This window comes from Pelobates fuscus, chromosome 8 (assembly GCF_036172605.1).
Source record: "Pelobates fuscus isolate aPelFus1 chromosome 8, aPelFus1.pri, whole genome shotgun sequence".
NCBI classification, from domain to species: domain Eukaryota; kingdom Metazoa; phylum Chordata; class Amphibia; order Anura; family Pelobatidae; genus Pelobates; species Pelobates fuscus.
Genome location: NC_086324.1, coordinates 22,317,461 through 22,333,548, shown reverse-complemented (window position 1 = coordinate 22,333,548; position 16,088 = coordinate 22,317,461). Strand labels below are relative to the sequence as shown.

The following is a 16,088-nucleotide window of genomic DNA, read 5'->3' as shown; positions in this document are numbered from 1 at the left end:
CTAATGTATCATTTTTATAAATACTTAACATTTTATATGTCCAAGAGGCATTTTAAATTGGCTAAAGCAATATTCGTGCACAAATTATTCAAGAAAAATATGACTACAAAAAAACTTATATACCTATTTTTAGGTCATTTAGGCATTTTTCATAGGCATCTTGGTATTTCAGCTCTTCATTTTTCAATGATCTTTACTTAACACTAATCTTTATTACATGTGTTTTTTTTTTACACTTGGGTAATGTATACATGTATATCTGTCTATAAATAATACATGAAACAACTGGACAATAACAGGCTGCATTTGGGACTAGACAATACAAAAAAAAAACGAGCAAATGTGGATATCACAGCATTCATGAAAATGTTTAGTCGGTCTGCCTAATAGTAAGCATGTAAATTTATCAACATGCTGAAATGAAGGTAAGACGTAAAAAAAGAACAAAGAAAAGTTTTTTTTTATTAATGTAAACAAGTCATGGTATACATGGGCATTCAGTTGTAAATGAACTGTGATTTGTCTGCGTCTTGGGCGATTAGTTGGTCGTCCAAATCCCATAACTCCAAAGCACCATATCACAAAACAAATATAACAGACAATGGATGAACAGTTTGGTTTGATTTATGATTTGAAGATCTATCCGTGGCACTAAAGAAAAAATAATTGATAGTAAAAATATGATTGATGGTTAGGCTACAGACACTAAATATTAATTTTATTCACAGTTTTAGTGAGAAGCAAGTAATAGAAATGAAAAATAAGGGAACAGTGAAAAAATAACTAAATATATAAAAATATAAATATTATATAAACATAGATTTTCGTATGGCTCCTCCCTTTTCTGTTTATTGATTATCAAAAGGCAAGATAATGTGCCTATCAGTGTAAATAATATTTATATTATGTATATATTTAGTAATACACAGAGTCCATTTGGATTAGTCTATCCCAAAACATTTGCACGGGTACATTCATCTGAACTGTAATGCAACATAGATCTCCAGAACAAGTTTTTTTTGATGAATCGGTTTGGCTCATCCAAACTCTTCCATAAAATAGACCTATTGGAAAAAATGTCTATTCAGTTATACTTTGACTTTTGCCTAATTTAAAATGTATTTTTAATATACTTTGAATTCTAACTTTAGTAAATAGCCCTGAATAAATATTCAATTAGTTTCAGTCCCTTTAAAATAATAAAATGCATTTCTTCAAAAATAAAGCATAGAGGAACGACCAAAGATCCCTTCATGGTGCCCATTAAAGCAGTCCAATGTCAGAGTCCTTCTGGAATCATTATAGAATGTTACTTGGCATTATTTGCATGGGCATGGGCTTTAGATCATGGAAACATAATTGTAGTTTGGATTTATTTGCTTTACAGAGTAGTGTGAGTAAGTGATTACACAGTTAAAAGTTGCTGCCTCTTGAGTTCAGTGCAAATAAGTTAACCAAACCAGGAAGTAACTGTTGTCGGCTTGAAGAGCCATTTAGGTGTGAATTTAGGTGTGTGTATAATTTAGAAAAGTATCAATTTCTATCAAAAAAGGACACACTCTTCGCATATAAAGCATATAAAGCTTTTCAGCAAGCTAAAGTGTTTAGGGTTTTGTATTGTCCCTTGAACCTTCAGAATTAGTTGTTTATCAAAATAATGATATTAGTCCTTCATGCAATATAAACTCAAATAAAATGTCCAAAATAAATCATGTGCTTTGTTGAATATATTATGCACTTCAGTTTGGAGTGATACTTAAAACCAACCGACCTACAGTGCATTATTGTATTTTCTTCTCTTTAAACACTCTCTCTTTCTGAATAGAACAATACATAGAATATAAAATGAAATAAAAATATAAATAATAATGAAGCAATCTCTGAAGTGTGAGAATTGTATATTTTTCAGTGCACGAGTTAGAAATGGTTATACAATATGTCCAGGTCACCAGAGGATGCATATTAAAATAATGGAATTATAACACATATTCCTTTCCCCCCTAGTACACTTTAGCAATTTAATATACAGTACACAGACTACAGGAGTAAAACCTGCAGAAACATTGGGTACATGTATGAGGACCATATGTGAATGTTAATTAAAAAAAATGCATGTATTTCAAGTTTTATAATTATTGTGTTGTTCCCAAATAATTAATTATTAAAATAAATGCATAACATTGTTATATAATTACATTTAATATAACTATTATATTTTAAATAATAATTAGCAGCATTTTTTCTGTGCTAGATGCACACATTTCTTAAAGGGACAGTGTAAGCACTGTAACTGCTGTATCTTACTGAAATGGACTGGAGTCCCTTGAAGTCCTTCTTACATTCAGCTTAAACCATACATACCATACATGCTTAAACCATAGTTCATGTTTTTATGCTAAATGATCCATCTCCTCTGAGCACCTAGGACTAATGAAGAAGTATTAGCTTCAGCATCAGTGGACAGCTGTGATTGGCCGAGAATGTCAGCTGACTGCTTTCAGCCTATGACAGTGCTTATTGCTGGTTTGTAGTGCTATGGCTAAAAGGAAGTGCGTAATCTCTGTAACAGCCATACCTCCAACAGGGGCTAGGTTGGGATTGGCCACTGACTACTACAGGGACTGCGGCACTATAACTAATCCAATGATATTACATTGTTATAGCGCCCATAGTGTCCCTTAAACAAAAAACAAACAATAAAACTATAGTGATAACTGAATATACAGTGAACAAAATTATAAACGCCCCCATTTTTCATGAGCTGAACTAGAAGATCTAAGTATTTTTCTATGTACACAAAAGGCCTATTTCTCTCAAATATGGTTCACAAATCTGTCTAAATCTGTGTTAGTGAGCACTTCTCCTTTGCCGAGATAATCCATCCACCTCACTGGTGTGGCATATCAAGATGCTGATTAGACAGCATGATTATTGCACAGGTGTGCCTTATCTTAGTTTTTTTGTCATTTGAATCATGTGGTGAGAAAATGGTGTAGGTGCATAAAAAATGGTGCCTTCTCTGAAAAAGTCAAATAGTTTAACCCCTTAAGGACACATGGCATGTGTGACATGTCATGATTCCCTTTTATTCCAGAAATTTGGTCCTTAAGGGGTTAAATCAAAAGTGCAAAGAAGTTCTTGGAATTGACAAAATGTTTGCTTGAAATAGGTTTTGGAATAATAAATGAGCTTCATGAAGCCTCCCTTTAGAATCAGTGTCAAAGAAATATATAGCGGGATGAAAAAAGTGAAAATTCAAAGTGAATTTCAAATTTAGGACCAAAGTAACCAAACTGCAAGCATAACTGTCTAAGAGATCTTTTTTAAATCTTAAATTTGAAATTAATTTTACTTTCGTGAATAACCCTTTTATAATTGTAAAATGTGAAGTCAACATTAATAATGGTATGTTTTATTGTTCACATCAGGTAACATATATTGGGCAGATCATGGTTTCAACGTCATAGAAGTAGCAAGACTTAATGGCTCATTCAGATATGTTGTGATATCTCGAGTTATCGACCAACCAAGAGCTATCGCTGTTCATCCTGAAAAAGGGTAAATCTTTCATTGTTGTCATTTGTAAGGTTGTAATGTAATGTACTTTGAGATATAGATAAACTGTCACAATTCATGGGAGTGATAATCCAATATTGAGCACTAATTGGAAGAGACAATAGTTTAAACAGTAAATAAAATAACTTTATTTGATCATTCTTGGCATGGACAGGGACACTTAAGTCCATACAATAGAGTTAACTTGATAACAATAAGAATCAATTAAACAGTGCAGTAAAGTTCAGATATTTACAAGATATATTATACATATATCCTCCTTTGTTAATATAGCATTTACACAGAGGTAGAATGATTAGTAAAGGCTTGGAAGAAGATATAGGTTTTGAAGACAGAGCCATTAGACCAACAATATTCAGCAGTTTAATAGGAAGTCACTGGACTGAGCAGTCTCAGAGTTCCGAACAGGAATAAGTTAGTTTAGTCACCCAGTTGAGGATAATGGCAGGTTTTGTCTGAAAGAGCAGATGCAAGGCAACTAAGTGGTTTAACATGGAGTGACAATTCGAACAAAGTCCGTGAGTGAGACAGAGTCTTTGGAATGAGTGGCTATAGTAATAAAGTAACAATGGAGTTTAATGTGAGTGCGCAGTGGGAAATAATGATCTGTCCACAATAATAAGCAATGGTGAAATGGATGATCCCAGAGAGTGGTTGTGAATATTAGGTTGGGATCTGATATCAGGGGTGGAATAAGGCACAGGTATAATCTGAGGGAGCAGACAGGTAGGTGGGAATCCAGGAGGGCAGCAGGCATGAAGGAGTGATCCGAGAGAGCAGTCAGGAACAAGAGTCAAGGTCAGGAGCCAACAAAGAAAGACCAGGGAAATCTGATAATGTAATCAGGTACATGAACTGAAGTCTGTAGATGAAGGATGAACAGGGTAACCAGATGAGTTACATTGGGCCCACATGAAGTGAGGCTGCAAGACAACAAGGTTACACATAGCAAGGCATGCAAGGCCAACTCCATAATCAAGCAATGAGCCGATTGCTAAATAGGCAACCATTAATAACAAGAACCTGAATCAAAGATCCATTGTATAAATCACTGAGCAAAAAACATTGGTCTGAAATAACCCTTTCTTGGGAATCCTGACATATCACTTGCCAGGATTTTCAATATTATCTTTACCTATCCCTATTATTTACTTATCCGTATACTTAACAAATCCAAACCTCTTTATCTTGTAACTGTCCTTTGCATCTGGCAGTCAACAGATAGAAAACATACAGAGATTTTGCCTTGTCTGAAATGGATTATGATGTCATTTGCTGAATCTTTAGTATAACTTTAAAAGAAATCTAAGCATCTAATAAAAAAGATTAACTAATTTCAGGTGATTTTCTATGTTTTATTCAATGGTATAAATTCTCGCGAAATGATACTTTTACTTTATTATGTGATGATTAAACAGATTTTGCTAGTGAAGCTGCTAAATTGATTGAATTATAGTCTGCAACCTTCATTGGTAATTACTAACGAATGCAGATATGTGTAATTATGTGTTATCGACCTGAGCTGAATACAGGAAAATCTTTATTGAAGTGCCTAATATTATTGAATGATCTCAGGGACACATGAACACAGGTTATTCTAACAATAGTATATCTAATTGTTATTATAAAAAAAAACAATCTAGGAGAGAAAGAGGTATATCTGAGTGTCGTCGGCTAACAGGTGGTAGTCGAATCCAAATGAGTTTGTCAAGAGAGGCAGTATTGAGAAAGAACAAAAGGGGACCAAGAACTGAACCTTGAGGGACTCCGACTGAGACGGGACAAGGACAGAAAGTGTCATAGGAAAGAGAGACACTGAAGGAGCGTTGGGAGAGGTAGAAGGAGAACCATGAGAGGGATGTGTCACAGAGACCAAGAGATTGAAGAGTTAGGAGAAGGAGGCCATGATCAACAGTCAAAAAAAGGCAGCAGACAGGTCAAAAAGAATTAGTATGGAGTAGTGGCCTTTGGATTTAGCTGCAATTAGATCATTTGTAACTCTAGTCAGAGCAGTCTCTGTGGAGTGGAGGGGGGTGGAATCCAGACTGAAGAGGAGATAATTGGAATTGAGGAAGCAATTTGGACGGGTAAAGACAAGTAGTTCCAAAAGCTTTGAGGAGAAAGGGAGCAGGGAAATGGGATGATAGTTTGAAGGGGATGTAGGGTCAAGAGATGGCTTTTTGAGGACAGGTACAACAGTAGCATGTTTAACCCCTTAAGGACACATGACATGTGTGACATGTCATGATTCCCTTTTATTCCAGAAGATTGGTCCTTAAGGGGTTAAGGGGAGCTTGGACAACACCAGGAGAAAGAGAGCAGTTGAAGATGTGCGTTAACGACTGCACCAGATAAGGTGTGAGAGATCTGATGAGGTGGGATGTGATGGGATCAAGCGGACATGTGGTGGTGACGAGAGGATAGGAGAAGCACAGCCAACTCCTGTTCAGAACTTGGAGGGAAGTCTTGGAGGGTAGGGATGGTATGGTCCAAGTGAGGTTGAGATAGTGAGGGGAGAAGGGGAGATATTTAATTCCTTAACTGTTTAATCTTGTCAATAGAGTAACATGCAAAGTTGTCAGCTGAAAGATCAGTTTGTGGGTTGGCCAAAGCAGGGCGAAGAAGAGAGAGTATTAAAGAAATGACTAGGATTGCGGGAGCATGAACTAATGAGAGAAGAAAAGTAGGACTATTTTGCAAAGGTGAGGGCTGTGCTGTATGAACGCAAGACAAATTTATAGTGTAGAAAGTCTGACAAGGTGTGAGACGTCCTCCAGCAGCGTTCAGCTGAATGGGAACATCTCAGCAGGTAGCGTGTTGACTTCGTGGGCCACAGTTAGAGGCACACCCTTCTTAAGGTGTGTTTTTGGAGCGGGGCTGCAGCTTCTAGGGCAGGGGTGAGGGTAGATAGATAGATAGATAGACACTTCCATTGCATATACTATATATATATATTAGTTTTATTGGATGAGCTATTAATGTTTTTTTTAATGTTATAGTATGTGATATTAATATTTTACGTTGTGATTACTGCACAGTAGCCAAGGAGCCAAGTAGTAACCCTTAATTTAATGACAATAACTGATTTGCAATAGCAATTTATACGTTTAAGAAGCATTTGGCCTGTGTCCAGTTCCCAGAAGTACATAGTACAAATCCAATATCACATACAATGGTTTGAAGAGAGTGTACACATATGATTTGTTTAAAAAAAAATAACAAATGAGCATTTTGATATTTAATTTTCATTATTTTAAACCATACTTTGTCATAAAATTTGAATAAGCAATTATACATCACTACACTAAAATAAAAATAAAAACAAGATAAAGCTTGAACTATAAATTGCAATCATGTTGGGAATGGTAAAGTAAAGTTAAATGCAGTATAACAACTACAGAAGTAATTTTGCAGTGAAATTACATAAACACACCATACAAAAAGCTAGAAAAAAATATATTGGTTCAGTTTTTTGAGACATTTCACCTTTTCTTCATTTCCTATACTTTTCAATTTCCTCTACAGAATTACCTTATCTATGATTATTCTACCAGTCTAACTCTGATGCTGCTGTACTACATCTTATCATTTCTTAACTAAATCCAGGAAATAAGGATATTTTGTTCCTGTTACTGACCAAGTCTATGTCTCGGTTTCTTTTTATAATTTATACTTTTTTCAGTTTTAGTAAGCAACACAATGGTTTATTTACTCAGTAGTGCACAACTGAAAACAAAAATACAATATTTATGTCAAAATTTACACTTTTTTACAAAGATAGCTATTTTAAATTTTATTTTTGAATTCTGATTTTTACTTTCAGAAAATAATCCATACCGAGTTGTAAATGATTCTTTTCGGATATTGATTATGAAATACGAGGCATATTCACTTAGTGTTATCTTTTTAATACACTATATGTTTAAGGACACAGCATTATCAGAGTTAAACGATAACCTTACTACCTTTCTTATATGCAATACAAAAAGGTAACAATGTAACAAAAGCATTTAATATACATTATCCTATTGGGTTTCTTTTCTTAGCAATGAACTGTAGTGTGTTACCAAAAACTATGATTAGCAGAATTATTAGACAAATAACTAAATAGGAAAAAAAACACTCAGACTCTGTTACTTTGATACAAGTTGCGCAAAGTGGTTGCCAAAATGTCACAAGTCCCTGTGGCAAAATTATCTACATTATTATCCATCATAATTTGTTAATATGCTATTTCAATATGTTATCTGTTTCTGTGTGTACTACAGGTATCTCTTCTGGACAGAATGGGGTCAAACTCCATGCGTAAGCAGAGCACGTTTAGACGGGTCAGAAAAAACAATGCTAGTGAACACAGGCATTGCATGGCCAAATGGAATCTCGGTGGATTATGAGGTATGTATGTGCATTTTCTCCTACATATTTCAAATAATTAGCTTGTATACTGTGTTAGAACGACATGCCTTTTCTCTTTAACGCTCCATTATTTTCCTAATAAACTTTTCTTACAAAAAGAGCTTGCTGAAGTTTACTTTGAAATTGATCTTTAGGAAAATAAATTATATTGGTGTGATGCCCGCACAGACAAGATAGAAAGGATCGACCTTGAAAGTGGACGGAATCGGGAGATTGTGCTGTCAGGGAGCAATGTGGATATGTTTTCAGTTGTAGTCTTCGGGGCTTACATCTACTGGTCTGACAGGTAATTTATTTTTCCATAAGTATTTGAGTCTCAAAATGTTATTTCAGCACCAGCTGCTTCACCCTTGTAGGATTAGCCATTCCTTAGCAAGGTCACAATAAGGATCTTACAAAAGCCATGTAATTTCCACTGAAAAAGGCACTTTCGATATTCAAAGCAAAACAATATCAATGTCACTAACACAGGTAGGTTTCCATGACTTCTGTTCTGGCCAGCTGTCTTTTGAATTTTAACAACTTGTTTGATTTATAATTATCTAAGGATTGTTGATCTGTGATCTTACACTCTTTTGGCAGAGCACACTCCAATGGCTCTATTAGAAGGGGAAACAAGAATGATGCTACAGATGCAGTCACCATGAGGACTGGCCTTGGAATAAATTTAAAGGATGTAAAAGTCTTTAACCGAGCTAGAGAGAAAGGTTTGGAATATTCAATTATATTCTTACACTGTTTGCCAGCTCTGTCAAAGTGTGCATTAATATGCATTAATATGTACATTCAGATCATTTGCAGACATTTTTGAATATTGATTAAAGTTTGGTAATAATTAAAACACTGAGACAACTGTTGCAAAACACAATTGTATGCATGTTAGACGTTGCATAGTACGAGAAGCTGATAAACCGCTGTACCTGAACTAACTTAAGAGAAACTTTGTACATATCACGAATCTTAAGAAACAGGTAGTTATACAAAATGCAAGGTAAATTTGTACACATCGTTAGAAAAAGGGTCATATAGTCTTATCAGGGGAAAAAAAGTCTTCTGTGCATTGTTACATTATTAACAATTTTAAATGGTTGCCAGAAGCAATGAATGCAAATAGGTTTAACAGATTGGAAGTAGTGAGCCAGTTTGATGGTTTGTCAAGAGACCAGCACCTAGGAGGATTTGCTTGCGTTCACAGTCATGTTCAAAGAAGTGTGAAGCATTTCTAAAAAATCACACATTTGACCCAGTGCACACAAATGCTTAACGATTTAAACCTGCCCTCAGCCACCAAACAGAAGAATTGCACTCCAAATCAAAAGATCATTTAAAGCAATATTTACAAACTTAAGTATTGCACAACAAACACAGACAATGGCACCAAATCAAACTGACTGGTCTAGATACGGCATTTCTCCTATCTGCCAAAAGCCTCATACATGTTGTCTTTCATGACAATATTTTGGGAAAATTCATAAAATGGCTGCATCATAATAAAATGAATTATTTTTCAGGGATTTCAAATGCAGTTCTGTCCAAAATCTTAGGGGACATTTTAAGGCAAAATGGGTGCTTTTCTGGGTACAAAATGCTAAATGGTGACAGACACTCCAATAGTTTCCATTGTGATTGCACCTTAATTATTACTTTGCTCCAGAAAGCATCCATTATGCCTTGATAAATCTCCCTCATTTTAATTTGGTGGATGTAGACATCTAGTCACAAATAATATATTTAAAAATGTGTTTTTTATTTTTATTTAAACCTGGCAACATTCAAAAGTATCCTCTACTTCTGAAGCAATGAAAAAGTTGATATTGACTTAATCAATATTTTCGATTACATTATGCTTCAAAACCTTTTTTCTCCTTTAATTGCCATCAATAGGTGAGAGATAATTAGTGAAACTTTCCTTCAATTCACAAGGATGTTTATGCATTTATGAACACGTTCAGAGACAGATATATAGATTTTTTTTGTTGAGATAAAATATTTTTTAGTTACACCATGACTAAATGCCATGCTATAAGAAACAAAGGAGCAGATTTGAAACTTTTTATATCCAGCATGTTTTTATTTTTCTATAATAAATTATAAACCTTATCCAGAATTAAATTCATTGAGTATTTGTAGCATTCTTATCATTATCATAAATAATAATAGTATTTATAATATGTCATTATCTATAGTGCTGTACATTTGGGAAAAACAGATATTACAGTAAGCCCTGTATTTAGTGCAAGGCTAACAAGGCATTTGCCTTGGGCACCACTTTCCAGGGGGCAGCAAAAAACGCTGCCCCCCAAGTGCCCTGGCAAATTCCTTGTTAGCCTTGACTTATGGGGGCTCAAGAGCTGGCCTGCTGACCACCCGGCCAACCTTGAGCCCCCCCAGGGAAAGGCTGCCAGTTGAGCTTCAGGCAGGCGGCGAGGGAGTGCTGATCTGGGAGCTCTTTCTGCTCAGCTCCCTCGAGCGACCCGCAGTGATGTGGGGAGCTGGAATATGACATTACTCAGGTGCCCAGCTGAAAAATCACAGCTCCTTCGCTGCCTATTTTGCGTGAGTGTGTCTGTCAGTGAGTTTGTCTGTCATTGAATGTGTGTGTGTGTCTTTCAGTGTGTGTGTGTGTGTGTGTCTGTGTGTGTGTGTGTGTGTGTGTGTGTGTGTGCCTGTCTATCTGTGTTTGTGTGTGTCAGTTAGTGTGTGTATGTGTCTGTCTGCCTTTCAGTGAATGTGTGTTTATATCTTTTAGTGTGTCTGAGTGAGTGAGTGTGTCTGTCAGTGAGTTTGTTTGTCAGTGAATGTGTGTTTCTGTCAGTGAGTTTGTGTGTGTCTGTCAGTGAATGTGTGTGTACGTCTGTCAATGTGTGTGTCTGTCAGTGAATGTGTGTGTATGTCTATCAGTGTATGCCTGTGAGTGTGAGTGTGTGTGTGTGTATGTCTATCAATGTGTGTCAGTGTGTGCCTGTGAGTGGGTGTGTATGTCTATTAATGTGTGTTTGTCAGTGAATGTGTGTCTGTTAGTGAGTGTGTGCATGTCTTTCAGTGTGTGTGTCAGTGCATGTCTGAGTAATTGTGTGTGTCTGTCAGATTGCAGTGAGTGTGTGGGTATGTGTGTCTGCCAGTGAGTGTATGTCAGTGTATATGAGAGTGTGTGCTGGTCAGTGAGTGGATGTGTCTTTGTTTATGCCAGTCAAAGTGTTAGTCTTTAATAGGAAGAGGTGTGGCCTTGACAGGAAGGGGTGGGGCAAATTTAATTTAGGGGTTGCCCGAGTTCCATCATGCCTAGAGCAGCACAAATTCAAAATACACCACTAATTACAGCGTAGACAAATTAGTACTAAAAGAACATAATTATTTGCCCATGAGCTCACGAGATCTTGCAGCCCTTTTATCCAAAGTACTTAGCTATTATACCTGTGAGCTTACAATCTAAAAAAAAATCAAAAGACATAGGAAGCTTATAAAAGGCTGTTTTGTTAAGAATACTTAGTCACTGCCATGCAGAGTTTTTAGACCAGTTAATAGCATTCTTAATCTGTATTTTACTAGACTGCCTTGTGTCAACCAAACAAATCTATGGAACCTCTGGTATTAAGGAGAATCTTCCCATGACCAATTAGAAGTGTAATGCTAGTAAAATTCCTAGTAAATGTATACATTTTAAGATTTAGGTAACTGCCAAAATAGATGCAAGTAGATATGTGTGCTTCCACCTGTTTACAAATGATTAATGGATATTCGCTACAGTATCTAATGTCTAACTGGATGCTACTTGTTCTGGACCACAATATGTAGAATTGTAGGCGAGGGTTGACATGCATCCTTATTAATCATTTAAACTTACTCTTTATGACAGAAGAATTAAAGATTACACCTGAGAATTCATTTTTAGAAATCCTTTCCTATTTCAGTGGCATGATGTGTAGATCAATAGTTTTTTTTTAAATAATATGTACATTTTTGTAGGAAACAATGATTGAAAAGTGTGAGAGAGAGAGAGAGACAGACATTGGGATTCTCTGAAATCTATTATATCAGTTATATCTTGGTAATTTTGAAGTGAAGAATTCAGTATATTAAATATAGATTAATACAGGTCTCATTCTAACATTTAATCAAAGTGGTGAAACTGCTTCAGGTATTTAGGTGTTAGCATCAAATGAATACATGGTCATATTGTCCCTTTTGAAATATTGATTTTGAGTGTTTCTTTGAAACCATGAAAAACATGCAGTTTAGCAGAAAATGTTCCTTTGTGGTACATTTCCACATTAATCAATATAATGTAAACAGTCGAGCCAAATAACTCTTATGAGACTTAATAAAGTTGTAGTGTAAACTAAGTCAATGAACTGAGACAGTTACAAAATGCCAGAATAATTTTTCTCTGCAGGTACCAACATTTGTGCCAAAAACAACGGAGGATGTCAACAAATATGTTTGTACCGCGGGAATATGCAAAGGACGTGTGCTTGCGCCCACGGATATCTTTCGAAGAATGGAGTTACTTGTTTAAAACATGAAGGCTACCTGCTTTATTCAGGAAGAACAATATTAAAAAGCATACATCTTTCAGATGAGACGAACCTGAATTCACCAATACAACCGTATGAAAACCCGGAATATATTAAAAATGTCATATCCTTGGCTTTTGATTACAATTCAAATGGAAAAGGTAAAAATCGAATATTCTACAGCGATGCTCATTTTGGAAACATTCAATCGGTTGAGGACGACTGGACAGGAAGAAAAGTAGTTATTGAAAGTAAGTACAAATGCTGTGCAGTATGTTGGTGTTTTTTGTTTTTTTTAATATATTTCTACAATCTGTTTGATCTTACAAACTTTATAATAACTTACATTGAAATACAGTATTTATTTTATATTCTGTGCCAGTAGATGTATCATTCGATTTCAGTGCATTCATTTACAAGGTTACAGTAACTCTTTTTGTGCTTGTAAAATGAATAATGTTTGCGTTGAAACAAATTGCTCACCGTTTGTTACACAAAGAGTTCATTAACAGTAATAAAGAAATATTTTGAAAGTCATTGACAATTATTGAAAGCAATAGTATATGATGTATAAAGTCCTGTTTCAGGAAAGTTGGTACACAGTAAGAAAACAACAGTGTGTGCTGTTTCCTGAAACCATGCCTGTAATAAGCCAGTTTGGCTCTACATTTACAGGAACACTTCAATTGATATTATTGTATAAATATACCACTTTAATTTATGGCATGTTCCATAACCCCAGGTTATATACATTGCTTTGATGATGGTGTTACTTTAGATGTTCAAAGAACCCTCTATGCTGTAATGATGGATAGACTTCATTCCAGGTTCTAAGATAAATCTGGCAGTCAAGAGGCTGCAATGTGACTGCTGCTGTACCCACTTTGTTCAACAAACTGAATTACTATGAATGAGCGTCTATGTACAGTGGGTGGCCTAGTGGTAAGGAAAAGGAAATCCTGGAAACTGTGGCAGGCCCAACAATGTGGGACTTCCTGAAAATAAAAGAGCCCACCACTCTTTCAACATGCCTTGCTCAGTATTATGGAGGGTTGAGGTTAAATGGTGGACCAGAAAAACTTTGTCCCTGACTAAAGGACCAATATATGCCAGTTGGTCTCTTATTTGTATTTAAAAGCACAATAGCTCCTTATACAGAAAAGGGGCTTTAAGAATATTTTGTAAAGTGTTGCCAACATTCACAATTAGAACACAGGTACTGAGGTGTTATCAATGTATATATGTTGTGTATTAATTTTATTTTGTATTTTATAATATTATATTGTACCCTATTGTAATAATGCAGTATTAGTGGGCCCAGAACATATTGGAAAACAAGCAAAATCTCACTATATCCTTATTGGTAAAATATTTTATAAATAAATAATATTTTGTTACGTTCACACTTCATCAACTGCTATCCAAAGCACAGAGTAAGTGGGAAGCATGTAGTCAAATACTGCCTCTCAACACTATGAAATGCTAAGGCTTCCATATTAGGGTCAATTTGAAAAAAAATGTTCCTGATGAAGTTTCTTATCTACTATCAGGATGGAAGCAACTGCAAAACTATGTTACATTCAAGGGCATCACTATGTAATCCCTTAGCTGATGTAGTGAAATGGTTTCTACATTACAGCTGTTTGTAACACAGAATGCTACCCTTCCAAATTGAAATGTACACCTTAATCAAGACTATATGGAAAAATCTCTTACATGAATAATTAATTTCCATACTTTACACGTTTTACTATGTGGCCTACAGTGTATCCAGTATGGAATGGGACACACTAACTGGAGGTTAAAAGACAAGTATTATATTACGAATACACATATTAAGAATAGCTTAGTTTACTGATTTTTTTTATTTGTGCATAAAGACAGTTGAGTACCTTTGTGCAAGTTACATTAAGATAAAACCCATAATAAAGTAATGAATTATATTTCATATTTATTTATTTATTTGCATAATTATTAAACAAAACTTGTAGAGTAGGGACAACATATAGGTTAACACATAAGTTATTAACATCAGATATTGTAGATATTGTAATCAAGGTTGCAGGGAATTAGTCTTAATTCAACACAAGTCATTTTGAACTTTAAAATCCTATGCAGTAGAGGGCTTGCATGGGTGTGACGGGGTCATACCCCAACTTACAGGAAATGATGAATCCCACAAATAAAGGTTCTAATATAGACATATTACAGGGCCTTAGAGTGGCTATACCCAATGTTTATTGAGATAAAGACAAGTCAGTAATAGCTAAGGTCAGGATTAAAGTAATATAGAAAGCAAATAAACTAGCCGGGTCAGGATTCCAGAAATACACAAAGTCAAATACAAGCCGACGTTAATATCAGAATATTAAGAGAAACCTACTGTAAGCACTAAATGTGGTGATTATTGGTCAAGGCAGAAACCACAATAGGGCAATAAATAAGAGCCCAAATGAACATTATATAGGCTAACAATTGTTCTGGTCCAGGTCATTTCTGTGATTTCAAAATGATTGAAGATGGGGTTGCCTGGATGACTTGGTCACTTTACGGGCGGGGGTGACATCACATCACTTGAATTAATAAAAGATGCACCACTCAAGCAGGCAGTGTCTAAGATATTAGAGGGCAAACACGGCTGTTTGGATTTCAGGCCGTGCAAACCAGAAGAGGGAGATGTCCTCTGGACCGAATTATGAGTATGCAATGATTTCCTGTTCCTTTGCGACCTAAGCTTGCAGCGCTGCTGTGTGTAGCATTCAGTTTGCGCAGCACGACGAGGGGAGCATCGCTGGCTCATGGATTGGGTAAGTTTTGCTACCATTAAGTAAAGTGCCAGTCGGTGGTCTTATTATATACACATAGGCCAATGGGATCCTTTTATCCACAAAAAAGTAAACAGTGAGATGATGATCAACCCCCGTTGCATTAACTTACTCCATTTATACCTTCTAAACTATAGACCCAATGGATAGATAGAGCACCAGAAATGAGCCTAGTACTATTGACAATACAGTGATGTAATAAAAAAGTGCTGTAAGGAAATTTAAAGTGCTGTAAACATACTGTCAAATAAAATCTTGTTCATTTCTATTTTTTATCAAACATTGACAAAAAATACCACTTTACTGTATGTTGAGTATGCAGTTATTCTGAGCAAAATTACATTTCCCAGAATTTTTAAAAATATGTTTATTCATCCCTATATTTAACAAAATATTTACTAGTGAGAAAAAGACGTAATTCAATTTAGACACCTTTGATGTTGCAACTAGGCCAGTCAATCTTAGCTCCCTGTCAATCATTGTTCTAAGTTCCGTCCTTTAGACCTGGCAGCAAGCATACAGCACAAAGGAGAAATATAACTGTTTATTTTTCTCCTCTTCATTTACAATGTTTGCCCCGGTTTTGCCATGTCAGAACTGGATTTTAATCCAGTCTTTTATATTAATTAAAAAAAAAACTGAAGCAATTCACAAAGAAGGTTAACATGAGTTAAAAGTGATGTTTTATTCAATTGATAGCCTTTTCATACCAAAAAATATATAAAAAATGTGATATCATAGAATTTGCCAAACACCT

At 35.4% G+C, this 16,088-nt stretch overlaps 1 protein-coding gene across 1 annotated transcript in view; it reads left to right on the top strand.

The window, feature by feature from the left end:
- LRP1B (LDL receptor related protein 1B) overlaps nt 1–16,088 on the top strand; it is a 1,140,323-nt gene that overhangs the window by 847,792 nt on the left and 276,443 nt on the right. Inside the window, exons 37-41 of the mRNA XM_063429375.1 lie at nt 3,429–3,558; nt 7,845–7,971; nt 8,127–8,278; nt 8,575–8,699; nt 12,386–12,757. Coding sequence (XP_063285445.1) covers nt 3,429–3,558; nt 7,845–7,971; nt 8,127–8,278; nt 8,575–8,699; nt 12,386–12,757 — 906 coding nt within the window. The remainder of the gene's footprint in view (nt 1–3,428; nt 3,559–7,844; nt 7,972–8,126; nt 8,279–8,574; nt 8,700–12,385; nt 12,758–16,088) is intronic.